The following is a 25629-nucleotide window of genomic DNA, read 5'->3' on the forward strand; positions in this document are numbered from 1 at the left end:
CGATCTTGCAGTTTTGCATGGCTGGAGATTCTTTAATTAAAAATCGTATCTGGGACTCCCTGGAAAAACTTTCGTGACCTTTCAGGCCAAAGTACGTATCAGTGTCATTTACTTTCTTCAGTCTTTACCAACATCAGAGAAAAGCTCCTTGAGAGCAGAAATTGTTCAGTATCTGACATACACAAGCTCCACAGTAAGCATTGGTTGAGTAAGCATTGGAACCAGAGAGACTAGGCAAAATACTTTGCCAAAAATAAAGTAGGGATGTCTGTTTCTTTTTAAGACAGAGTCTTACTGTCACCCAGGCTGGAGTACAGTGATACGATCATTGCTCACTGCAGCCCTGACCTCCTAGGTTCGAGTGATCCAGCTGCCGTGGCCTCCCAAAGTGCTAGGATTCCAAGGGTGCGCCGTGACACCTGGCCAATTTTTCAAAAGAAATTTTAGTGGGCATAGTAGGTGTATAATTTATGGGGCATATGAGATGTTTTGATACAGTTATGCAATTTGGGGATGTCTGTTTCTTGGTGGTTGTGAAGATTATGAGAATGGGTACTGGCAAAAAGTTCCTAAACTAGTTGCTGGTCTTACTTGGTGAATGCAATAGTGGGAAATTAAACAGAATTCGTAAAGTATGGCAGGGCCCTAAGACTAGGCTGAACCAAGATTACAGGCAACAGGATGCAACTGGGAGTTTCTGAATGCAGGATTACTGCAGCAGTCACCTTGGTAACCCCAGGCAGGACAGATAAAGGCAGTGGAAAGTATTTTTAGGGAATAAGCCTGAGTCACTTCCACTTGCTTTTCTGTTAATCCTGCTGGAGTGAGCCATGGGTTTGCAACAGGTAATTTGGTGAACACTGGTCCAACCTGGAAACCTCTGGCACTAGTAACACCACTTTAATCTGTTTTTAAACATGGTATTCACATTGAAAACTCCCCAGGTACACTTCTTTCTCTCCACTGCTTCTGAAACAGTTCAAGAAACCTTTTGCTTCCTTCCTGAGGGTCGATTCTTTTCATTAAAATTAGTTTCAGTGTTTTTTTGAGCTAGTTTTTTTTTTTTAAAAACAGAAACACACAAACACACACGTAACTTTAGAAATGCTGAGTTTTGGGCCGGGCTTGGTGACTCATGCCTGTAATCCCAGCACTTTGGGAGGCCTAGGTGGGTGGATCACCTGAGGTCAGGAGTTCAAGACCAGCCTGGTCAACATGGTGAAACCCCATCTCTACTAAACATACAAAAATTGGCTGGGTGTGGTGGTGAGCATCTGTAATCTCAGCTACTCAGGAGGCTGGGGCAGGAGAATCGCTCGAACCCAGGAGGGGGAGGTTGCAGTGAGCCGAGATCGCACCAGTGCACTCCAGCCTGGGTGACAGAGTGAAACTCTGTCTCAAAACAAAACACAAAACAAAAGAAATGCTGAGCTTTTTTTGAGACAACCTCTGTCACCCAGTCTGGAGAGCAGTGGTGTGATCTCGGTTCGCTGCAACCTACACCTCCGGGGTTCAAGTGATTCTATGGCCTCAGCCTCTCAAGTAGCTGGAATTACAAGCAGTTTTTTTTTTTTTTTTTTTTGAGCTGGAGTCTCACTCACTCTGTTGCCCAGGCTGGAGTACAGTAGCGCAATCTTGGTTTACTACAACCTCTGCCTCCCAGGTTCAAGCAATTCTCTTGCCTCAGTCTTTTGAGTAGCTAGGATTACAGGCACCTGCCACCACCCCTGGTTAACTATTTTGTATTTTTAGTAGAGATGGAGTTTCACATATTGGCCAGGCTGGTCTCGAACGCCTGACCTTGTGATCAGCCCCCTTCTGCCTCCTAAAGTATTGGGATTAAGGGCATGAGCCACAATGCCTGGCTGCCTGACTGATTTTTGTATTTTTAGTAGAGACGGAGTTTTGCTATGTTGCTCAGCCTGGTCTTAAACTCCTGACCTCAGGTGATCTGCCTGCCTCAGCCTCCCAAAGTATTGGGATTACAGGCAAGAGCCACTGCACCTGGCGTTTTTGTTTTTTTTTTTTTGGATAAAGGGTCTCCTTCTGTCACTCAGGCTGGAGTGTAGTGGTGTGATCATAGCTCGCTGCAGCCTTACTCCTGGGCTCAAACAATCCCACCTCAGTCTCCTGAGTAGCTGGGACCACAGGTGGAAGCACTATGACTAGCTAGTATTTTATTTTTTTGTAGAGACAGGCCCTGTTCTCCTTATGTTACCCAGGCTGGTCTCAAACTCCTGAGCTAAATTGATCCTTCTGCCTCAGCTTCCCAAAGTGCTGGGGATTAGAGGCTTGAGCCACCACGCCCAGCTGTTTCCCCACCTCTATAATTTAATGGTATTACTCCTGCCAGCAGTACAGTTCTGCATGAGGCTTAGCTACTACAGAAAGCTCAGCATAATACCTGACAGGGTAATTACTCCATAAAGTGTCCAGAACAGAACAGTGTCCACTATATAAAAGTTTACACATCCTGGCCAGGCACGGTGGCTCACGCCTGTAATCCCAGTATTTTGGGAGGCCAAGGTGGGTGAATTGCTTGAGGTCACGAAGTTTGAGACTACCCTGACCAATATGGTGAAACCCCGTTTCTACTAAAAATACAAAATTAGCCAGGCATGGGCGTGTGCTTGTAGTCCCAGCTACTCAGGAGACTGAGGCAGGAGAATTGCTTGAACCCGGGAGGTGGAGGTTGCAGTGAGCTGAGACCGTGCCACTGCACTCCAGCCTGGGCAAGAGCATGACACTCCACCTCAAGCAAACAAAAAATCAACTTACAAGCCATTACAATCATTATCCATGATTGGACATCCATCAAGCTCCCCGCAGCAGACCACCTCATCCATGCTCTGCTTCGCATTGTACTAGTGCTCTGCACTCCAGTTCCTCCAGCGAACTCTCCAAAAGCAACAGCAGGCTCTCGCACACGGCCAGCAGGCACTCCTGCTTGTGGAAATGGGCTTCTTATAACAAATGATGACACCCAGATTCTGAATTCCGGATGGAAATTGCGGGATCTCATCCGCACTCTGCCAGGAATCTTTGAAGAAAGGACTGGAAATTGTTACTGCAGGCATGCGATGAAGGAGAGACTAAACATGTATATTTTATTTCATCTGCTAAACGTCAGAGAGCAAGTTAGACAACATTCCACTACGCATCAAAGGCCATCGAAGTCTGGGTGGAAGGACAAACTCCAGCTCCACGTCACTGGTTTAAGTTTCTTCCTCTGAAAGACAAAAAATGTAAGAGAAATGAGCCAAGTTGTGGGATACGCCGTTCACTTTCCTTTGGTCACCAGCTGGTGGAGCAGGAGAGACAACTTTGAGGCTATATAACTAACCCGAAGAGGACCTTTTCCCTCTAGACCACCGGCTTCCATCAGGGACTTGCATCATCTTTCTCCACCTCTGCCGCAATCCGGCCACTTCTCTAAAACACCACTATCCTCCCCAACCACTTAATGTGATCTGAAGGCTCCGGAAGAAGCTCTTGGAGCCAAAGTGAATGCTTCTCCCTATGTAAGCCTTGGAATTCTCAGTTTTTATCAAGGTTAAAGATCACAATGGCCACAGAGCTTGCTCCCTCACTAGCTCACAGACCACTCTAGACCTCAGAAAGTGGGTTGCTGCACACCTTCTTCTTCCTCTTCCTCCTCCTCCTCTTCCTCCTCGTCTTCATCAGAGCTGAAGGTGCCATCGGGGAGGCTGTAGACGCGGATGACCTGTTTGTTGGGGTCCTTGAGGATGAGGTATTTGCCCTCCTCCAGCTTCATGCAGATGTCGATAACGCAGCGCAGGATGCCCCAGGCATTCTCCACGCTCAGGTTGATCTGGCTGGCAAACTCATTAGGCTTGAACTGCTGGGTACCCAGGATGACGTGGCGTGAGGAGTCTTTCACATGGTACCGAGACACATAACTGGGGGAAGGGATATCAGTGGTCAGAGCAAGGCGGCACAGAGACAGCAACACTTGGGCTCCAATGTCAATTAAGTGGTGATACCTGGTCCACTGCTATTTTCAAGGGAAATGGAAAACTCAGTCTCTGGTTCAGTTCTGGATTTCACTGACACCAGTGCCTAGTTCAGGACTCCACTCAGCATGCCTGTTGTTTGGCATTTGCCTCCTAACTGACCCCTCCATCTCTACCCAACCCCTGTGTCTATCTCTGCCAATCAGTTTTCCCAACCCCTGTGTCTATCTCTGCCAATCAGTTTTCCAGTACATGGGGAGGGGAGGGTCACCTCTCTACCCAGAGCCGTCCTTTCACAAGATCAGCTCCCAGCTCCTGCACAGCGATCTCACCCAAGCTTAAGGTACTCAGATCCAGCCAGCAAAGCACAGCAGGTCCACCGGGCCAACTTGTAGCTGTTGTTCTTCAGCTCCGTGGCAATGACGGCCCCTCGCTGAGAGTCCAGCTTCTGACGCCAGTCAACGCCGTTACAGTGCTGCAGGAGAGCCCCAGTTAGAGAAGCAGAAGCGAGCTCCGAATGCTCAAGGCGCTGGGACCTCCTCTGGCAGAGAAGGAACTCCCCTGTCTGCTTGCTTAGGAAGTGGGTAGGTACACACTAAACCAGGCTGTTATCATTTAAGAGACAAAGACCTGGTCCCTTCCCTTGCACAGCCTGTCACATAGCAGGCACTCAACAACTTACAATTCCTGTCTTCTAAAAGCTCACCTAGACAGGTAATGATGGACACACGGACATAGGCATGCACTTTAGAAGTGCCATATGAACAGCAGAGGTTTTACTCTGTGTTGCATAGTAAGGAAGGGCTTCACAGAGGATGTGTAACAGTGAGCCAAATGGAGAATATTGGCAAAAGTGCAGCTGCAGACAGGAGGCCCTGATCTGAGAGGCATGTTGGGATAGGAAAGATAGGTGGAGTCGGCCTTAGATGGGGGTGGCAGCCCGCAGAGGGTGCAAAGCTGAGCCTGACATTTTATACACACACACAGTAGAAAGGGACCCCAGAGAGATCCTCTTTTCTACCCATATCATTTAGACGTGGGAAATTGAACCCAGAGTGAAATGACTGGTCAAAGGTCACAGGACAGAGATTCCCAAACTTCCTTGGTTCATGGCAACCACAGGGCAAAAGAAATACTCAAGAATTCCTTTTATTTAGCTAGGTTCGAACCACATAGTAGTACTCTGACAAGACGTCTCTATGTTTCCCTAAAAAATTTAAAATATCCTGCAGCACCCCTGTGAGTTTGCTGTGGCAGTTTTTTGAGATGGGGTTTCACGATGTCACCTCAGCGCTATCCTCCCACCTCAGCCTCCCGAGTAGCTGGGACTGTAAGTGCATACCACTGCATGCAGCTTGCTGAAGCACTTTAGAGAGTCCTTCTACCAATCTGCACTGCTGATGAAGCTGTGTACTGGACAAATGATTGGCAGAGATAAATCAAATATAGAAGTTGGGTGGCGGTAGAGAGGTCAGTTAGGAGACAAATGCCAAACAGGCATGATGAATGGGGCCCTGAACTAGGGTGATGGTCAGTGAAATCCAGGACTGAGTCAGAAGACAGCAAAGCATTCTACTTTGCTAACACCGAAACAGAAGAATGTAAAAAAGGAGCTGGAGATGTTGGAGGCTCAGAGCTTAGGTAGGAGAAAGACAACGTTGATGGACAGCGGACCCAGAGGCAATGATGAGACTGAGGACAAATGGAAGGGGAAGGTGTTTTAGCAGAACAACAATGGGAAGTCTAATAAATTAGAGGAGATTTGAGAAATTATTTTCAACGAGTTTATAGTTGAAGCTTGTGGTGGGCAGAATTCTAAAATGACCCCCAGTGACCCTTGCCCTTACAGAATCTCCTCCCCTTGACTGTGGGCAGAACCTATGGCTAGGATCAAATATTACCCTCATGATTATGCTACCTTTTATGTCAAAAGGGATTGTGCAGATGTAAGGCCCCAAATCAGTTAACCTTAATATACACTACCTGGCTGGGCCTCACCTAACTCTATGAGATTACAGGCATGTGCCACCAAAGTCTGGCTAATTTTGTATTTTTGGTAGAGATGGGGTTTCTCCATGTTGGTCAGGCTGGTCTTGAACACCCGACCTCAAGTGACTGACCCGCCTTGGACTCCCAACGTGTTGTGATTATATGCATGAGCTATCACGCCTGGCCTGTATGAGTCTCTTAAATTTAGGTGTAAAGGTCAGACACAGAGAAAGCCAGAGACCTGAAGCACGAGAATGGGCTTGGAAGTGGCTTTTCTTCCAGAACCTTTAGATGAGAACTCAGTTTTCCTGATACTGTGATTTCTGCCTTGTTTGGATTTGTGTCCCCACCCAAATCTCTTATCAAACTGTAATCCCCAATGTTGGAGGAGAAGCATGGCAGGAGGGGACTGGATCACGGGGGCGGATTTCCCCCTTTGGTGCTGGTCTCGTGGTAGAGTTCTCGAGAGGTCTGGTTGTTTAAAAGTGTATAGCAACTTCCGCCTCTCTCTTTCTCCTGCCCTGGCCATGGTAGATGTGCCTGCCTCTCCTTTGCTTTCTGTCACCATGGCAAGTTCCTGAGGCCTCCACAGCCATGCTTCCGGTACAGCCTGCAGAACTGTGAGCCAATTCAACCTCTTTATAAATTACCCACTCTCAGGCATTTCTTTATAGCAGTGTGAGAATGGACTAATACAAGAACCAAGCACACAGCCCTATAAATTCTAGCCTATAAAACGTGAGCTAACAAATCGGCACTGTTAGATCACTAAGTTTCTGTTAATTTGTCATAGAGCAAAAGAAAATCAATACAAAGCTGTGTAACAAAGAGGTACTTATGGCAAAGGGAGCTGTACAGCTGACTCCACTGGGATCAAGGAGGGGTGCCAGCAAAGACAGCACGCGAAGGGAACAGAGAAACGGCTGAGACACGAGCAGCACAGTAACACGGAGGGCACAGTAACACGGAGGGCAAAGCGACACGGAACGACGACCCCGAATGCTGTGGGGAGCTCACCGGGAAAAGTACAAGAAAAGGCCACAGGCCCCAGAGCCAGGTCTCAACAAACCTTCCAGTGTACTCTGTCAACAGGTGATGGGGGGTAAGAAACCCCTGGGGATGAGACTCAGCAGCAGTCCATGCTACTCCCTTGGCTCTAAGACAGGCTGAACGGAATGGCCCCCTGCACTACATCTCAGAAAGACTTATCCAACACAGGCTGGGCCTTGGAGCTGCCCTTCCCAGAGTGCCCTTTAGAGCACCCAAGAGCACTGCCACCTACTTCAATTCTGATGTGGCACGTAAGGCTGGGTGACTTGAGACAGGATAACGGCCCTCCTACCATGGAGCAAGAGCATGAGGAGGGGGGAATGGAAAGAGGAGGAAAATTGAAGGAAGCATGTTTCTTTCAAGGTGCCCCTGAAGAGTCAATTCTGAGCCAGATCTTAGAATCTGTGAGTTTAAGAAGTGGAGGAATTGGGAAAAAGGGTATCAAAAGATTGAAGGCTCAGTAAATGAATGAAGAGGTCAGAAAGAAGAGCGGCCAGACTTACAGGAAAACTGCCAACCCAGATAATAGGGAGAGAAAAAAACCCAGATGCTCAGAGAGCAGAAGCCAACAGGAGGCCACAATGGAACAGAGGTGAAGAAAGTACTGGAAGAAGGGAGTTAACCAGTTCCTCTGTAGAAATAAGCAGAAAAGTTCGTAACACCTAACATAGTTCCACACACGCAGTCATGCTCTTTCTCAGCAAGGAGCTAAGCAGAGGAAAAAACTCACAAGACAAAAAACATCTAGGCAGCTCTGTAAGTAATGAAAGGGAAAAGAAACAGTTGACACAAACTAGCCTGTGCTAACAGGCACTGCAGGGAATAGAGACGTGGTGTCACCAGGAGGGTGACGGAGGTCACCCTGGAACCAGGGCAGCTCACCCTGGAATCCCACTCATTGAGCGTCTTGATGTTGATGAAGGACACTTCCCCGTTGGCTCCAGTCATGACGCCATCATGCTCGCAACGGACAATGAGGTCAATATCGTCTCCAAGCTTCCACCTGCGGTAACTGCAGCGAAGGAGACTCATGTGGTCACTGGGGATCCTATACAGTAGGGCCCGTGCTCCAATCTGGTCACAATACCCACCAGAGAGGTCACCTACCGGTATGCAACAGAGGCGATTTCATTCTTGTCCATGTCGTCCTCCACAAATGGGTTTGGGTTGGGGAAGTTGTATCTTTCCTTCCCCTGCAAAAACAACAAAGGTGTCACAAGACAGAGCTAACTCTGTTGGCAAGGCCAATCATCAGACCCAGCACGTCTGCTTGGTTGCAGCCCTGGCCAGGTTCCTGGGGCCCTTGATGGGGCTCTGAGCTCACTGCATGTCTTATGCCTACCTGACCCCTCCCAACCGCTAGCACCTGATGAATTAGGACAATTAGTTGGTAACCATGCCCATCTCTCCTTCATTTTTTGCCATGGCACAAGTCACCATTTGATGTAAATAAATTGAGTTTATTGTTCACTGTGCTTCCTCCTCCACTATAATGAAATTCTCTAAGGGCAGGAACTTTTTGCAAGGTCAGAGAGCCTGACCCCCAAGCCCAGGCATGTAACTCCCCTGCTAAAGGTTGATTGAGCATCTGTCCTGCGCAATCCCACAACCCAGGAGCCTAGCACACAGCAGATGCTCCACAAACAGCAGCTGATTAAGTAAGAATCAATCAATGCCCAGACACTCATTTCCTCACCATTCTCAAGCACTGCTGGGAGAAATTGTGGTTGATGTAGGTTGCCTCCATGGCCAGGTTGCGGGGTGAATTGAAGGAATTACCTTCATCTTGAGGGGGCTCATTGGCAGTCTCACTCACTGTCAGGAGGTCTGCAAAAGCATGGCATGGTCACTCACCATGCAACAAAGAGTCACTGACAATGTGTGCAGCACGGTGGGGAGATGTGGAGAGGCAAACAACATAGGCCCTTCCTGCCAACGACTGCCCGCTCCTAATGTGGGTCTCCTTGGTGTGGAACACGTAGCAGGGGAGTGGGGCAGGAGAACTCAAGACACTCTTCAACATGAAATTCAACCACACAGTAAGGAAGCTGTCCCCTTTCAATCATTTTGGACCCCTCAAGAGAATGATTTTGTAAGCTTCTGAATAAAGTCCTCAGGCTTCGGGCTCAGAACATAAACAGGTTTTTTTTTTTTTTTTTTTCCTGAGATGGAGTCTTGCTCTATCACCCAGGTTGGAGTGCAGTGGTGCGATCTCGGCTCACTGCAACCTCTGCCTCCTGGGTTTATCAAGCAATTCTCCTGTCTCAACCTCCCGAGTAGCTGGGATTACAGGTGCCCGCCACCACGCCTGGCTAATTTTTGTATTTTTAGTAGAGATGGGGTTTGGCCAGGCTAGTCTTGAACTCCTGACTTCAACTGATTCTCCACCTAGGCCTCCCCAAGTGCCAGGATTACAGGCGTGAGCCACCGTGCCTGGCCTGTTTTGTTAATTTTTGAGTGACATGGTTTTCACTTATGGTGTATAAATACATATATTTATGGCATAAAATATCTATGTGTATGTACATTTAGCAAACACTGAAGAAGATATGCAGGATGGCAAAAGTCAGAAAAGGACTATTTAAATGAGTAACATTTGGGCCAGGCACGGTGACTCACACCTCTAACCGCAGTACTTTGGGAGGCCAAGGCTGGTGGATGACTTGAGGCCAGGAGTTCGAGACCGGCCTGGCAAACAAGGTAAAACCGTCTCTACCTAAAATAAAGTAGGCTGGGTGCAGTGGCTCATGCCTATAATCCCAGCACTTTGGGAGGCCAAAGCGGGCAGATCACGAGATCAGGATATACAGACCATCCTGGCCAACATGGTGAAACCCCATCTTTCCTAAAAATACAAAAATTAACCAGGCATGGTGGCGCATGTGTTAGTTCCAGCCACTTGGGAGGTTGAGGCAGGACAATCGCTTGAACCTGGGAGGTGAAGGCTGGAGTGAGCAGAGACTGTGCCACTGTACTCCAGCCTCGGTGACAGAATGAGACTCTGTCTCAAAAAAAAAAAGGCCGGGAGTGGTGGCTCACGCCTATAATCCCAGCACTTTGGGAGGCCAAGCCAAGTGGATTGTGACGTCAAGAGTTCAAGACCAGTCTGGCCAAGACGGTAAAAGCCTATCTCTACTAAAAATACAAAAATTAGCCGGGCATGGTGGTGGGCGCCTGTAATCCCAGCTACTGAGGAGGCTGAGGCAGGGAATTCCTTGAACCTGGGAGGCAGAGGTTGCAGCAAGCCAAGATTGTGCCATTGCACTTCAGCCAGGACAAAGCGAGACTCCATCTCAAGAAACAAACAAACAAAAAAAACCAAAGTACCCATGTGTAGCGGCATATGCCTGTAATCCCAGTTACTCAGGAGGCTGAGGCAGGAGAATCACCTGAACCTGGGAGGCGGAGGCTGTAGTGGGCCGAGATTTTGCCATTGCACTCCAGCCAGGACAAAGTGAGACTCAGTCTCCAAAAAGAACAAAAAAAGAGCAACATTTAGAAGCCTGCTATTAGGGTGCTGTGAGGACTCCAAAAAGCTGAGGCCTCAAGCAGGTACTGTCTCTTCTCCTAATCTCTGAAAGCCTGGGAGAGATTCAGACACGGCTGCTGTCAATGCCCCCGGGAAGACAGACCACTTTCTTTCTATGCATTCTCTAGCACTAGAGATTTGCTCTGCACCAACAAAAATACTCGATGTCCCCGAGTTGTTCTCCAGACATGCTTCTTACCAAAGTCAGAGTTGTCTCTCTTGTCAAAGAAGAGTTTGGACCCCACTCTCTGGACGACAATATCCCAGGAATACACTGAGCGGGTACAGCTCATCAGCGTGGCCAGAATGGCATCAGTGGCAAACACATTCCCCTGAGTTTTTGCCAGCTGCAAAGACGATCAAAGGGAGAAGATGGGAGGACATTCCTAGGTCTCACTGCCCACTCACATGGATGGGAAAGAACTCCTCTGCTGACCACATAAATCCTTAAGAATAAGGAGGCCCCCCTCATTGACCAAGGCTACAGCCAGCTACTTTCAGGTGGCAGTGGCACTGCAGCCCCCTAAGCACTTGCTAGACTCCAGCCGAGGGCTTCAGATGCTTTCACCTTTGCCCCAATGGTACGTGCTATGTACATCTACCCTCTGCTGCAGACGAGAGAACTGAGGCTCCAGAGACTAAGCTAGGAAGCCCGGCAGAACTGGGCTTCAAGTCCAGCTGTGCTTCCCACCAACATTTCTGGTCTAGGAAAAGTGCTTTTACATATAATGCATACATTATTGCCCTGTCCTCTGTTCTTCTGCAGCTTCAGCTGTAGAAGCTGACAGATAGCATTCCTAACAAGTGGGACGGGGTGGAGGGAGGCGCACACCTTCCGGATGACAGGGTCGTCTGTGGTGGTGACAGTATGGAAGATGCGCTTGATGCTCCGCAGTGGCTTCTCACTCCGCGTGGTGATGCGGTCAAAGGCCTTATCATAGTATTCTAGGGCCCCGCAACACTCGCTGTGGGAAGAGCAAGCAAAGACATGCACAGGAAAGGAGATAAACCTGCTTTTTTCTTTTTAAGCCATAGATCCAAAGTCTTATCCAAAAGTCTAAAAGAGGCAGAAAACAATTTCTGTTTTCCAGAACGGGAGAGAAGAATCCTCAGTCCTTGCTCAGTTCCTGTCCACTTAGCACCTGGCACAGAACAGAGTAAGCAGCCCAACGCCCCCATTTTAAAGGTAGGGAGACTGAGAACTGCTGCGTTTCTCTTCCTGCCAAGAGTTTTATAACTTAATCTCATTGCTCTTTTGCTCGGTATGCCAGGGAACAGAAATACACAGTTCAGTAACCAGTAAATCCCCTTCTGCTTTCTTTCTCCTTCTGCCAAGAGTTGTATAACTTCATTTCTTCTTTGCTCAGAATGTCAGGAAGTTAAAAGAAGTTTGCAGTTTAGTATCAGTGAACCTCTTTCCGCTTTTCCATTTTTTATAAACACCTCTGTTAACCTTATGCAATGTGTGTTGAGTAAGTGGCTTCAAAGCCTTTTTGGAAATACTACGGCTTAAGAAATTACCCATCACCAGCCGGTCCACGCACAGAAGAGCAGGGTAGACAGTAGCGACAGATGCTGCTTACATGTCCTGTGGCTCTGAGACTTCCAAGTAGCGCATCTTCATCAACTGAGGAAAATCCATTTCCTCTTTCACCTCCCAGTCACTACGAACTTCAACTGAAGAGTCTCGGGGTTTCTGCAGTTGAAAACCATTAGAGGAAGAAAAGTTATGGTCCATAAACAACATAAATAAAAGAGGCTAAAAACACAACGAGCTGGCCCAGTACGGTGTCTCACGCCTGTAAGTCCAGCACTTTGGGAAGCTGAGGTAGGCGGACTGCTTGAGCTCGGGAGTCTGAGACCAGCCTGGGGAACATGGCAAAAACCCTGTCTCTACCAAAAATACAAAAATTAGCCAGGCGTGGTCATGCATACCTGTAGTCTCAACTACTCAGACAGCTGGGGTGGGAGGATCGCTTGAACCCAGGAGGCAGAGGTTGCAGTTGGTTAAGATCATGCCACTGCATTCCAGCCTGGGTGACAGAGCGAGACCCTGTCTCAAAGAAGAAGAAAAAAAAAGAAAAAGAAAATACAGTATTCTTGGGAATCAAACCTCAAGTATATGGAGGGCTGACTTCATATACGCGGGTACCACAGGCCGACTGTGGGACTTCAGCATGTGTGGATCTTGGTATACTGAAGGACAACTGTACCAACACATGCTACCATATGGATGTCCCTTGAAAACAGGCTAAATAAAGGCCACCAGTCACAAAAGACCATATATAGTAGGATTCCATTTATGTAAAATGTGAACAAAAAAATCCAGAGACAGAAAACAGATTTGTAGTTGCCTAGTGCTGGGGGATTGGGGGTGTTAGCACTTGGGTGTGCCTCCTGGAATTCACGTGGCAATCTGGTTGCTACTGTGGTAGTGTTGGGAGGTAGGGCCTTTAAGAGATTAGGTCGTTAAAAGGAATAAATGCCTCATGCCCTTCTCTCAGAAATGGGCTAACTGCCCCAAGAGTTTAGCCCCTTTTCTCTGTGGCACCCTCCTCCGTTTCTGTTTTTTTCTGCCATGCTATGAAGCAGCATGACGTCCTCACCAGATGCAGCTCCTGATTCAGGACTGCCGAGTCTCCAGAACTGTGAGCTAAAAAAACCACTTTATAATGTACCCTCTCTCAGGTATTCTGTTCTAGCAACAGAACACAGACCAAGACAGGGTGACTATAAAGGGTACAGAGATTTTGAGGATGATGAAAATGGCCTGAAATTGACCAGTTATACAACTCTGCAAATTACATTAAAAACCACTGAATTGTAGGTGTGTGAAGTATCTATCCCAATTAAGCTATTATAAAGACAATCGAACAAACACACTTCCAGGCAGAGTTCTGGTATAAATACATCACCTGTGATTTCTGATCCCATTTCTGCCTAACCCCAAATTGCTTCTGGAACTTTTTCTGCAATCGAATGCGTTCTCTGGAATGATAAAAATATGATCTCAGCGCAGATCTTTAAATCAGTGGCTTCTTCAAAAGGCACAGGCTGCCATCCTCTTCAGCGAAACCTTTCCATCTCCACTAACTCCTTTCAACTACGAAAAATGGGCTTAGAGAAAGGAAGAGACCCGGAGGATGCACACTGGAGATGCTGGAAAAGGCATACTGCCTCCAAATGCTGACCAGGTATGTTTTGCTTCATCTACGGGGACTGTTCAGCGACAGCTCTGATCTGGGCTCTAGTGGCCTGTGTACCACACAACACCAGGAGGCTCACAGGACCAGCATAAATGGGGCTTCCTGGAGTTGTCCCATAGCAGAACTGAGCCTAGGCAAACTCCAGAGCCTCTTCTTGCCTGCCTATGTTTCCCTTCAGTGCACACGGCCAGCATAAGGAGTTAGTTTCCTACGCACGCTATCTGCCATGAACCCACCTGACAACGACAAGCTAAAAGGTGGTGTAACTGGTAGTAGAACCTATGTTTCCCCTTTTTCTTTTCTTCTGCAATGGCGGGGAGGACAGCCACCCCCCTGCTTTGGTCCTATGATTTCCAGGTGCGGCCAGCCTGGAAAGGGCGCCCTCTTCCAGCGGGACGAGCAGCTCACCTCTCTTTCTGTTTGGCGCTCTTAGGCAGGATCTGCAGGTTGAACTGCAACATGTTCCGACGGTCTTTGTCTCTGCGGAGGTTCCTCTGGGCATCGGGAGGAAACAGCCGTGTTAAAATCTTGGAGTTTGGCTCACAATAGGCAGAACGAGTGGGAGGTCTTTAGAGTGACTTTAGGATGCCAAATCCCAAGCTTCACGTCTTACTCTGTGCTTTCACTCTACGGCGTCAACAGCCTGGGGGTGTTAGTGCGAGGAGGACTTGGACTTCGCTTAGACGTATACTCCCATACATATTTGTCACTGAAGTACATTTACTGGGTCTCATTAAGAGTTGCTGTGTTTGCCTCTTTAAGTAGTAATACGCCACCTGACTGGACCATCTACTTAATAAAGTCTGTAAACAGCAACTACGTGTGGTGACAGGCACAGGTACACCTTCTTCTCCAGCACAACTATGTTTTCAGCATATGGGTCTGATGTCCTAGCTCAACAGAAATACAAACTATTTAAATGCATCCCTGAACCTAGTGTAAGTTTACCTTGCTACCACTTGTTACGGAGCAGTGACCTGAGATTCACTAGACCTATCATATGCTTTCCTCTCTCATTAGGAGTCACAAGGTAGCATTTTTTAGCAGGTGCTTGCCAATGGCAATAGCCCCAAGATGATGAGGGTGCTGGCTCTTGGCCTACCTGGGCGAATCTCATCCGATTCCGTTGGTAGGCTGTCTTTTGTGTGCGTGCTGTATCCACCAGCTGGAAGCTACTTTCATCCTCCTCGTGGAAATAAGCATATTGACTTCCACCACCAAACTGAGAGGAGTACTTATCTGCAGGCAAAGGTGATGGCATGTAGTAACTATACCTACAGGCTTGACCAGATCCGCAGGAGTCTAAAGTCTTGCTATTCAAGTGTGGTCTTGAGACCTGCAGCATTGGCCAGAAGCTTGTTAGACACACAGACTCACAGTCCTACCCCATACCTACTCAGTCAGAACCAGCAGTCTAACAAGATCCCCAGGTGATTCATATGTACATTCCATTTTGAAAAAACTCTGGCCTAAAGAACTTTGTAAGCCAAGAAGCTGAAGGACTCAAGCTAACCATTTCACTCTGCTTGATTGCGTGAGAATCTGAGTTATTTACTAACCACCATCTCCATCATCAGGGGCCCAAGGCAGCTCTGTCTAATAGATGACGATATACTTTCCTGCCAGTGTCAGCCTCAGATATCCTAACTTAGTACTCCAGGCAGCCACTTCCAACTATCTGAAATGGCACAGAGAAAAAGCCTTTTTATGGTACCAGGACAGCGTCTGGCTCTGTCACCAGGCTGGAGTGCAGTGGCATGATCTCGGCTCACTGCAACCTCCGCCTCCTGGGTTCGAGTGATTCTCCTGCCTCAGCTTTCTGAGTAGCTGGGATTACAGGTGCATGCCACCACACCTGGCTAGGATGTTTACTTTTTTTTTTTGAAATCTGTTCAACAAAGCTACAAATTGTTAGCGGTTCCTTCCCATTCTAAAAAGCTTTCAGATGAAGGTCATTAGAAATGAGAAGAGCTTTCCCAAGGCCCGACTGGGGCAGTGGGTTGCAGAAACACTTACTTGTGTACCTCTTATCTTGGTACGTGGCTCCTGTCCAGTCAGCAACCTATGAAGAACAACAGGGAAAGACCGAGAACGCACAGGTCAACCAGGCAAGTTTCTGCAGACCCAGCAACCCCTGAAAGCGAGAAGACTGGAAGAGCCTCAGAATTTGCTTGCAACTCTTTTGTAAGAGCCCAGCTCTCCTATGACTACACCCAGAGATGATAACCGTTCTCAGCTGGCAACCCTGTACGAAATACAGGAGTTAAGCTTTCGAGACAATACCATCTAAACAGGGACTTGAGAGTAGCAGCTACAGCTGCAAAGATTCAGACTCCGGCAAGTACCTTTCCTAGCCGATCGCCTTTGCTGAATGGCTGGTAGGGCATATCCCGAAACTGCTCGGGAACCGCACAGGGACCCCAGCCTGAGGGGTTGTCCTGGATCACGGGTGTCATGAACTTTGCCATCTTCCAAAACCTTAAAAATAGAAATGATGTGAGTAGCTGCATGAACGAAGGCCTAGAGTCCAAAAAGCCCTCCATATGAAGTGAGCAAAGACATAAATGATAGAATTCAAAAAGCAACACGCAAAATGGAACCCTTGACTATTGAGCCACTACTACTGTTTTCTTGTAAATGATACTTAAAACTGAGAAGAATGCAAACAAAGCTGATTTACCGTATTTCACTAATTCCAGGGCACTCTTTTTACTGTAACATCTTTAAAATGAGGCTGCACCCGTGCTTGACAGGGTGTCGTACTAATTGGTAGTTTTTCTTTTTTTGTGTTATGTAATAAAAGCATTTAAAGAAATTCAGTTGTGTCACAGATTTGGTACAATGTACTAACTTTTTTTCAAATATAATAACCTTGTTTTGGTTCTCAGACACACTTTCACCAACTCATACAAACTCAACTTCTCTCAGCCTTACTACTCTTTTTCTTTTCTTTTTTGTAGTGGAGTCTTGCTCTGTTGCCCAGGCTGGAGTGCAGTGGCGTGATCTTGGCTCAGCGCAACCTCCAGACTCCTGGGTTCAAGCGATTCTCCTGCCTCAGCCTTCAGAGTAGCTGTGATTACAGGCATGTGTCACCATGCCCGGCTATTTTTTGTTTTTGGTAGAGACGGGGTTTCACCATGTTGTCTGTCCAGGCTGGTCTCAAACTCCTGACCTCAAATGATCCGCCTGCCTCGGCCTCCCAAAGTGCTGGAATCTCTAGCCTGGCCAACATGGTGACACCCGTCTCTACTAAAAATACAAAAATTAGTCAGGCATGGTGGCATGGACTTGTAATCCCAGCGACTCAGGAGGCTGAGGCAGGAGAATCACTTGAACCCAGCAGGCAGAGGTTGCAGTGAGCCAAGATCACGGCATTGCACTCCAGCCTGGGCAACAGAGCAAGACTCCATTTCAAAGTAAACAAATATTTTTTGGAGGTTGGAGAGACTGAGGCTTCCTTCAGAGAGGACATTTGGGTGACAGTAACACAGAATGAACCCAGAAGCTTCATCGTCCTAATAGGAACTATAGGAAGAGGACAGAAGAAAAGGATGGTGGTCTTGAGACACTTCATTTTAAATATTACAAACCCCTACGTGTCAGGCACTATGCCAGATACTTTAACAACATTAACACCCCCCACTCCCACTTTAGAGACAAAAATTTGAAGCTCAGCCTAGTCAAGCAGCTGACCTCACCATTTCAAAACAGATTTGATTTCCTGGGTTGCCTGTTACCAGTACAGCTTTCTTTTCATTATATTACAGCTGGGCAGCCCAGTATCCTGTCTTTTATAGCTTTTTTTTTTTTTGTTTTTTAAAGGAGAGCAGAACGGAACCAGTAGTAGAGCCACTCAGTTAAAACGACAGCTGTATTGGTCACAGGGGCAGGGTAGGGAGGCACCAAGAGGGCAGTCAGAAGGGGCTCGGTGGCTGGCAGGCCACTACACCTCGTACGCCGTCAATCGCTGAACCGAGGGTGGGGAGGTTTAAGATCAGAGAGCAAATCTACTCTTCCATCCTAGCCTCCCGTTTCATAAAAAAGGGAAGGTAACTTCCTCAGAACAGGGACCAAACACCGCTCAGCCCGGCACCCCTAGGACCCCACTGAAAAACTCGGGAGTCTATGGCCAAGAAATACCTTGTGACCCAAATGGGTCACAATCAAAACCCAGCCCATGGGCACTGAGCAGAGCCTAGGGCCAGGGACCTCATCCACTACTGTCCCGCGTCCAGTAGTGTGCGGAACCTGGGGCCCCCGAAGGTGGATTCCTGTCCCGCCCAGTGGAGGGACCACAGCCGCAGGAAGGGACTAAGAGAGGTCTCTTCCGGGAGGCCCCCGAAGGCTGGGCCTAGTCGGAGCCGCCTTCAGAGGTCCGCAGGAACCTATGAAACACGCCGCTCACCTGCAACGGCCTCGGCCGGCCGGGATGGCAACAGATGGTGCGGGCCGGGCACCGCGTTTGCAGCAGCTCCCCGAAAAACCCGGAAAAGAGAAAACATGCGCGCGCAGCAGGCGCTGCCGTAAACACAACCAACGCTGTCGTAAACTGCACCCCTCCCCCCTCCCCGCTTCCTCTGGGTTGGGCGGAAGAACTCACGAGCCGTAAAGCGAGGTTCGCCCGGAAATCCGTTAATGAGCTTTGCGAGGTGTACTCAATAGCTTACTAAGCGTCCGGACGCCAGAGGTGTGATTGCTATTACGTCAGGCGGTATCCCGGGTAGCTCAAAGAGGGTGGCGACCGCGCAATCGAAGCTAGAGGCGGGGAGCGGCTGGCGCCCCTCTGTGTCCTACAGTGCTTCGCGGCACGCCTCGGTCTCCACGTATCTCACAGTCACCCGCGACTCCCCACCTGCTGTATCCGCGTGCTTAGTGTGCTTCTCAGCTCAGGGGGCGGTCGGTCGGGGTTTTAGGCTCAGAGGTGCCAAGTGACCTGACTAGATCACACTGCTAGTTTAGAGTTCTAGCCGCCAGAGTTCAAACCATACTTCCACGGTTCTCAAACTTAATTGTTGGGCAGAGATTTCTGATACACTGTTTTTATTTATTTGTTTAAGACAGCTTTGTTCTCCAGACTGGAATGGAATGGGAGGATCACGGCTCATTGCACCCTCGACTTCCCAGGCACGAGCGATCCTCCCAGCTCAGCCTCCGGAGTAGCTGGGTCAACGCAGGCACGCACCACCACGCCTGCCTGATTTTTGTGTTTTTGGTAGAGATGGGGTTTTACCATGCTGCTCAGGTTTGTCTCAAACTCCTGAGCTCAAGCAGTGTATCCACCTGGGCCTCCCAAAGGGCTAGGATTACAGGCATGGACCATCGTACCCGGCCAGCTAATTATTTTTAAAAATTTTGGGCTGGGCGTGATGGGTCACGCCTGTAATCCCAGCACTTTGGGAGGCCGAGACGAGGATCACCTGAGGTCAGGATTTCGAGACCAGCCTGGCCAACATGGTGAAACTCTTAACTAGCCGGGTGTGGTGGCGCATGCCTCTAATCCCAGCTAATCGGAGGCTGAGACAGGAGAATCGCTTCAACCCGGGAAGCCGAGGTTGCAGTGAACCGAGATCGCCCCACTGCACTCCAGCTTGAGCAACAAAGAGCAACACTCCGTCTCCAAAAGAAAAAAAAAAATTGTTTTTTGTAGAGACAGGGTCTCACTCTGTTGCCTGGGCTGGTTTCTAACTCCTGGTCTCAAGTGATCCTCTTGTCTCAGTGTCCGGAGCAGCTGAGACTACAGGTGCATGCCACCATACCTGGCTAATATTTTTTCCCCCGGAGATTCTCTCTGTCATCCAGGCTGGAGTGCAGTGGCACGATCTCAGCTCACTGCAACATCCGCTTCCCAGGTGCTAGCAATTCTCCTGCCTCAACCTCCCGAGTAGCTGGGATTGCCGGTGCTTACCAACATGCCCGGCCAATTTTTGTATTTTTAGTACATAAAGGATTTTCACTGTGCCCGGCTGCCTGACTAATTTTTAAAAAAAATTTTGTGGAGACAAAAATCTCATCATATTGCGAAGGCTGGTCTTGAACTCCTGGGCTCAAGCAGTCCTCCTGCCTCAGCTTCCCAAAGTGCTGGGATTACGGGCGTGAGCCACCACACTTGACCAGGATGGTATTTTTAAAAATTCAGATTCTGAGTCTCACTTTGATAGATTGTACGGATATGTTTATGCTGGAACCCAGGAACTCCACAATCACTGAGATTCCGAAGTGACTCAGGAAATGCTTTACTACACTAGATAACAGTGCTGTCCTCTCAGCAACTCCCAGACTATGGAGTTCCTCCAGGTGTGTTTGTTTCAGAACTTTAAAACAATGAAAGAGAATCTGAGGGCATGACTTTATTCAAACCTCAGATCCTTTCTACCCGACATAGATTTCCTTAGCCTTCTGGCATGTCTCCTTTCTTAGAAAATGTAGGTCATTAGACATATCTGATGTCTAGGCTCTGCCACTTTCTAGCTGTGTGTGGCCTTCACAACCCTGGTCCTGTTTCCTTATTTGTAAATTGGACATGATAGAGGGTGCTGTGAGGGTGAAAATAAATGTACGTGAAAGGACTTAGTAATTCCACTTACCAGTTGGGTGAGCTTGGACAGGTCATTCAACCTCTCGAAACCTTACTCATCTGAAAAATGAGAATGCTCGTAGCAGCACCTATTTCCCTAAGCTGTCTCCCAACTGTTCATCTTTTTCCCCTAATTTTGTTAATGGCATCTGGTGAATTGCCCCCAGTGGAAAACCTCAATCATCATCCGTAGTTCCTTTTCTCTTCCCTACCACATTTAGATCCTAAGTTCTCTTTGTTCTACGTGCGCAATTCATCTTGAATACTATCCTTTTTTTTTTTTTTTTTTTGAGATGGAGTCTTGCTCTATTGCCAGCCTGGAGTGCAGTGGCATGATCTTGGCTCCCTGTAACCTCCACCTCTTGGGTTCAAGCATTTCTCCTGCCTAAGCCTCCTGAGTAGCTGGGACTACAGGTGTGTGCCACCATGCCCAGCTACTTTTTGTATTTTTAGTAGAGACAGGATTTCACCATGTTGCCAGGATGATCTTGATCTCTTAACCTCATGATCTGTCCGCCTCAGCCTCCTAAAGTGCTGGGATTACAGGCGTGAGCCACCGCGCCCGGCTGATTGCTATCACTTTTTACTCCCATCTCACATCATGCTTGGATACACTCTTGCTGCTTTAAGGGTTTCTTTTCTTTTTCTTTCTTTCTTTCTCTTTTGTGTGTGAGACGGCCTCTCGCTCTATTGCCAGGCTGGAGTGCAGTGGTGCGATCCCGGCTCGCTGCAACTTCCGTTTTTCCGGTTTCAAGCAATTCTCCCGCCTCAGCCTCCTGAGTAGCTGGGACTACAGGCACACACCACCGTGCTCGGCTATTTTTTTTTGTATTTTTAGTAGAGACGGAGTTTCACCATGTTGGCCAGGATGGTCTTGATCTCTTGACCTCATGATCCACCTACCTCGGCCTCCCAAAATGCTGGAATTACAGGCGTGAGGCACCGTGCCTGGCCGATCAATGCTTCTTAATGCTGTTGTTTATTCTGACTCCCTCCAACCAAGCAGTGCTGTGATACCATGGATCCTCATGGAACCTGTGCTGTAGGGAAGCATGTGCTGTTAGGCTGACGGAGGTGCTCCATTCTATTGGTGGGGTAATTATTTATTTATTTGAGACCAAGTCTCACTCTGTAGCACAGGTTTGAGTGCAGTGGCACAATCTGGGCTCACCTCAGCTTTTGCCTCCCAGGTTCAAGCAATTCTCCTGCCTCAGCCTCCTGAGCAGCTGGAATTACAGGTGTGCACCACCACACCTGGCTAATTTTTGTATTTTTAGTAGAGATGGGGTTTCACCATGTTGGTCATGCTGATCTTGAACTCCTACCTCGTGACCACCCACCTGAGCCTCCCAAAGTGCTGGGATTACAGGCGTGAGCCACCTCGACTGGCTTGGTATTTATTGTGCTCTCCAATAGTAAATGGATCTTCTGCTATGCGTCAGCTTTATGTGTGGTCAAAGGGAAGTCGGTCCCTGCCTTGTGTGCAGATATATCCCGGATATCCTGTGGTGGATTCATCTCGTTGGGACCTGTCAGTGTGGCCAGCTTCTCTTCCAGCGTGGCAACCTGCATTTCCTTGCCTGTCTTCTAAGAAGCACCATAGGAACTATCACCCCATTTTATAGATGAGAACACTGAGGCTCAGAGAGGAGGAATGTCTTGCCCCAGGTGAACCAGCTGGTCAGAGCGCAGTTGGAACAGAAACCCAGGTGTGCCTGAAACCAAAGCTGGCGCTCTCTCCATGCACAATTCCCAAACCGCCAAAGCTCTGAAAATCTAAAGCTTTTTCATGAGATTGGGGCAAGCATTTGATGGCAAATCTGATACGAATTGGATGTGAGGTTATTTATAGTCTTTATTTTGTCCCACTTAGTGTGAATATTTATACATTTTGCTGCAGAAAAATGAAAGGTTTATGGAATATTGCTCCAGAGCTCACTGGCTTGTCACCTGATATGCGGTAGATCCACTCTAAAACCTTTCGGGAATCCGAAGAATTCCAAGTTATAAAGCACACTGAAGCTGGATATGGTGGCTTCATGCCTGTAATCCCAGCACTTTAGGAGCATGAGGTGGGTGGATCACCTGACGTCAGGAGTTCGAGACCAGCCTGGTCAACATGGTGAAACCCCATCTCTAATAATACAAAAATTAGCTGGGCATGGTGGCATGCCTCTATAATTCCAGCTACTCGGGAGCCTGAGGTATGAGAATTGCTTGAACCCGGGAGGCGGAGGTTGCAGTGAGCCAAAATTGTGCCACTGTACTCCAGCCTTGGTGACAGAGTGAAACCGTGTTCCAAAGTAAATAAATAAATAAATAAAAATAGAAAGCACATTGAGACTTGAGGATTTCAGATGAGAAGTTGTGGACCTGTGCTATCTGTGTACCAAACTTTTCTGTCTCAGTTAAGCAGAGATCACTACCCCCATTTTGCAGTTGAGACAGATCGAGGGCAAGGAACGTGGTGTCCCAGGTAGAACGGCAGCCATTTTATCATCCTGTTGGAGGATGTGCCAATAGAAAGGGAAGCTGTTGAGTCACCAGCCCACCCCAGCCTCCCAAGAATCTTGTTGTCTCAGCAAAATTTCAGAAATAGAAAACCTGGAAAGATGAAAGCCCCAAAGAAGGCTGCAAGTTCCCCGGAAGACAGGGAGGCTTGCTGTACGTTCCGACGGTCCGCATTCAAAATTATCTTTTATTTCAGCTGCATGTACACTCACCCGTCACAGGACCAGTTCTCAGAATAGAGAGGCACCTGTTGAATCATCCACCCTACTTCCTGCCTCGTGTGGGCATGTCTCCAAGTGCTGAGCCATCCGCTTCGCTGCCGTGGCCTGAGATATATCAGGATTTGCAGCCCTGGCGACAGGAGACAAAATAGATTCCATTTCCTTCGGAACCATTTAGCTAGTTTAGAGAGTGTTTGACTGTTTCAATGGGATGAGCAATAACCAGGCCTCTCCTTGGCTCCTTCTCCCTGCTCCATATGTTTTCTTCTGTTGGAAGCTGGGACTTGGTGTCTTAGGGCCAAAGATAAACATGGATTGTGGCTTGATCTGGCCGTATAGTCGTGGGCGAGTAGGTGCCCCTCTCTGAACCTCAGGTCTCCGCTTTCGGCAGCACGGTGTTGTTCTCATCTCTCTTCATTTTTTCAAGACGGAGTCTCGCTCTGTCGCTCAGGCTGGAGTGTGGTGGTGTGATCTCAGCTCACTGCAACCTCCGTTTCTGGGTTCAAGCGATTCTCTTGCCTCAGCCTCCTGAGTAGCTGGGATTACAGGTGCCCATCACCATACTCGGCTAATTTTCATATTTTTTAGTAGAAATGGGGTTTCACCATGTTGTCCAGGCTGGTCTTGAACTCCTGACCTCAAGTGATCCACCTGCCCCACCCTCCCAAAGTGTTGGGATTACAGGCATGAGCTGCTGTGCTGGGCCAAGTAACCCAGAGTCTAATAGGGAAATTAGATATGGCTAATCCAGGGACTGCAATATCTATAAAGTCCTTAATGAAATATATTTTGAGTCTGTTTAAAAAGCAGATTTCACCTAAAAGTCCAGCCCTTTTTTTTTTTTTTTTTGAAACAGAGTCTTGCTCTGTGGTCCAGACTAGAATGCAATGGCGTGATCTCAGCTCACTGCAACCTCTGCCTCCTGGTTCAAGTAATTCTCCTGCCTCAGCCTCCCGAGTAGTTGGGATTATAGGTGCCCACAACCATGCCCAGCTAATTTTTGTATTTTTAGTAGAGACAGAGTTTCACCATGTTGGCCAGGCTGGTCTTGAACTCCTGACCTCAGGTGATCCACCTGCTGCGGCCTCCCAAAGTGCTGGGGTTACAGGCATAAGCCACTGCGCCCACTCACTGGCTTCTCTTAAGATCTGGCAACACCAGGCTGGCCTTCCTGCATGATGAGAAGAAGCTAGAGCTGAATAGGAGCTGCCCCCTTGGCCAGGGGCTCTCTACTTTGCCTCAGTCCCCACTACTCCCTATTGCCCAATATTCAGCCTTCTTCATAGTCATGCGCATTTGCCGGCTGGGCCTCTGGGATTTTGCTGATAAATTGCAATGCAACACTGTGGGTGCTGTGAGAGCACAATGAGCAATAATAACTCAGCCTTGAGCAGTCAGGAAAAGCTTCCCAAGGGAAGCGAAGTCGCAGCTGCTTCTCTATAAAACCTGCAGATGCTGCTGAACACCCTCATCTTTATGGCTCAAGGACATGAATAAAGGACGCAAAGTCAGAGCTCACGAGGAATCTCTGCCATAAAGCCGAGGCCCAGTGGCTCGTCTGGGCTCACACAGCCCGCTGATGGTGGAAGTGGGGCTAGAACTAGGATTACCAACCAGAAACATTTCTGTACTGCTTTCTCTAGAACCAGCGCTGTCAACCAAAACAGTTCTGGGTCCCTCGACCTCCCCTTGTCTCTGGATTCCTTGGGAATTAGAGGAGGATTTGTGCTCTGGAATCTTGGACTTGAGATGTGTCTCTGCCTCTTACTTGTGGTATGACCTCAGATAAGTCACTTCCTTGCCTTGGACCTCAGTTTCCTCATCTGTAAGGATTTTGATCTCAGCATTCTGAGGGCCAAAGGCTGAGAAAATGCACAGGGGGGAATCTCAGACTTCTCATCAGCGCAAGCAAGAGGACTCTGGATGTGTGAGGGTTTTATGCTCGTTGACAAATAGCCACCTTCTCCCAATAGATTTTGGTACCATCTGTTTAACAGTGAGCTTGAAGGGGGTCCACCCCACCATTGCCCTTGCTAGTCCCTTAAAGGAGCACGCATAGCCTTCGGTCAGGCTTGGACTCGGCAAGGGAAATGCTTTGAGATTCTCTGACTTCGGCTGTGAGCAGGACCCTGAATGCAGAGCCCAGGGGTTTCCCTCTCCTAGGAGGCTCCAAGATCACGGCGGGTACTGGGGTAGAAATGGGAAGGAAGCAGAATTTTCTGGGCAAAAGAGGAGACATGTCAACAATTCTTTTGTTTTCTTGGAGGCACCTACCTGCCTGTCAGGGGCTCCCTGTAAGTCCCATTTCTGTGGCTGGAACTATCAAGACTCCCTCACTTTGGGGAGGTCCCACTGTCCTCTGTTCAAACCCTGACTTTCCTCCTTATTAGTTCGGTGTGACTTTGGGCAAGATTTCGAACTCCTCTGAATCCCAATGTCCTCATCTACTTGGAGTACTTATTTGGTAAGGTTGAGTGGGAAGTATGTGAGATTATGTGCTAAAGGGTTTAGCACAGGGCGGAGCTCAGTCAATGCCCGTTACTGCTGTTCTTGGAAATTGTAATGATCACCACTC

At 48.3% G+C, this 25629-nt stretch overlaps 1 protein-coding gene across 1 annotated transcript; it reads right to left on the reverse strand.

Annotated features, from left to right (window-relative positions):
• Window positions 1–3086: 3086 nt before the first annotated feature.
• EIF3D (eukaryotic translation initiation factor 3 subunit D) lies at window positions 3087–18248 on the reverse strand. Its single transcript, XM_078339791.1, has 15 exons — window positions 18154–18248; window positions 16094–16226; window positions 15765–15810; window positions 14851–14987; window positions 14157–14242; window positions 13458–13530; window positions 12126–12238; window positions 11375–11507; window positions 10742–10889; window positions 8710–8840; window positions 8121–8206; window positions 7896–8025; window positions 4307–4449; window positions 3637–3920; window positions 3087–3229 (listed from the first exon to the last, which is right to left on the reverse strand). Exons 2-15 carry the CDS (start codon window positions 16214–16216, stop codon window positions 3216–3218), a joined length of 1647 nt encoding a protein of 548 aa, XP_078195917.1. The 5' UTR covers window positions 16217–16226; window positions 18154–18248; the 3' UTR covers window positions 3087–3215.
• Window positions 18249–25629: the final 7381 nt, after the last annotated feature.

This window comes from Callithrix jacchus, chromosome 1 (genome assembly GCF_049354715.1).
Source record: "Callithrix jacchus isolate 240 chromosome 1, calJac240_pri, whole genome shotgun sequence".
In the NCBI taxonomy this organism is placed as follows: domain Eukaryota; kingdom Metazoa; phylum Chordata; class Mammalia; order Primates; family Cebidae; genus Callithrix; species Callithrix jacchus.

What these genes read in the sequence shown, in the direction of transcription:
- EIF3D (XM_078339791.1), bottom strand. Translation starts at nt 16,216, where the DNA reads ATGGCAAAGTTCATGACACCCGTGATCCAGGACAACCCCTCAGGCTGG. An exon ending in CCCAGCAGTGCTTGAGAATG is followed by an intron (nt 8,207 to 8,709) that starts GTGAGGAAATGA and finishes TTGTTTTTGCAG; the next exon opens with GGGAAGGAAAGATACAACTT. An exon ending in ATCGCCTCTGTTGCATACCG is followed by an intron (nt 8,026 to 8,120) that starts GTAGGTGACCTC and finishes CCTTCGCTGCAG; the next exon opens with TTACCGCAGGTGGAAGCTTG.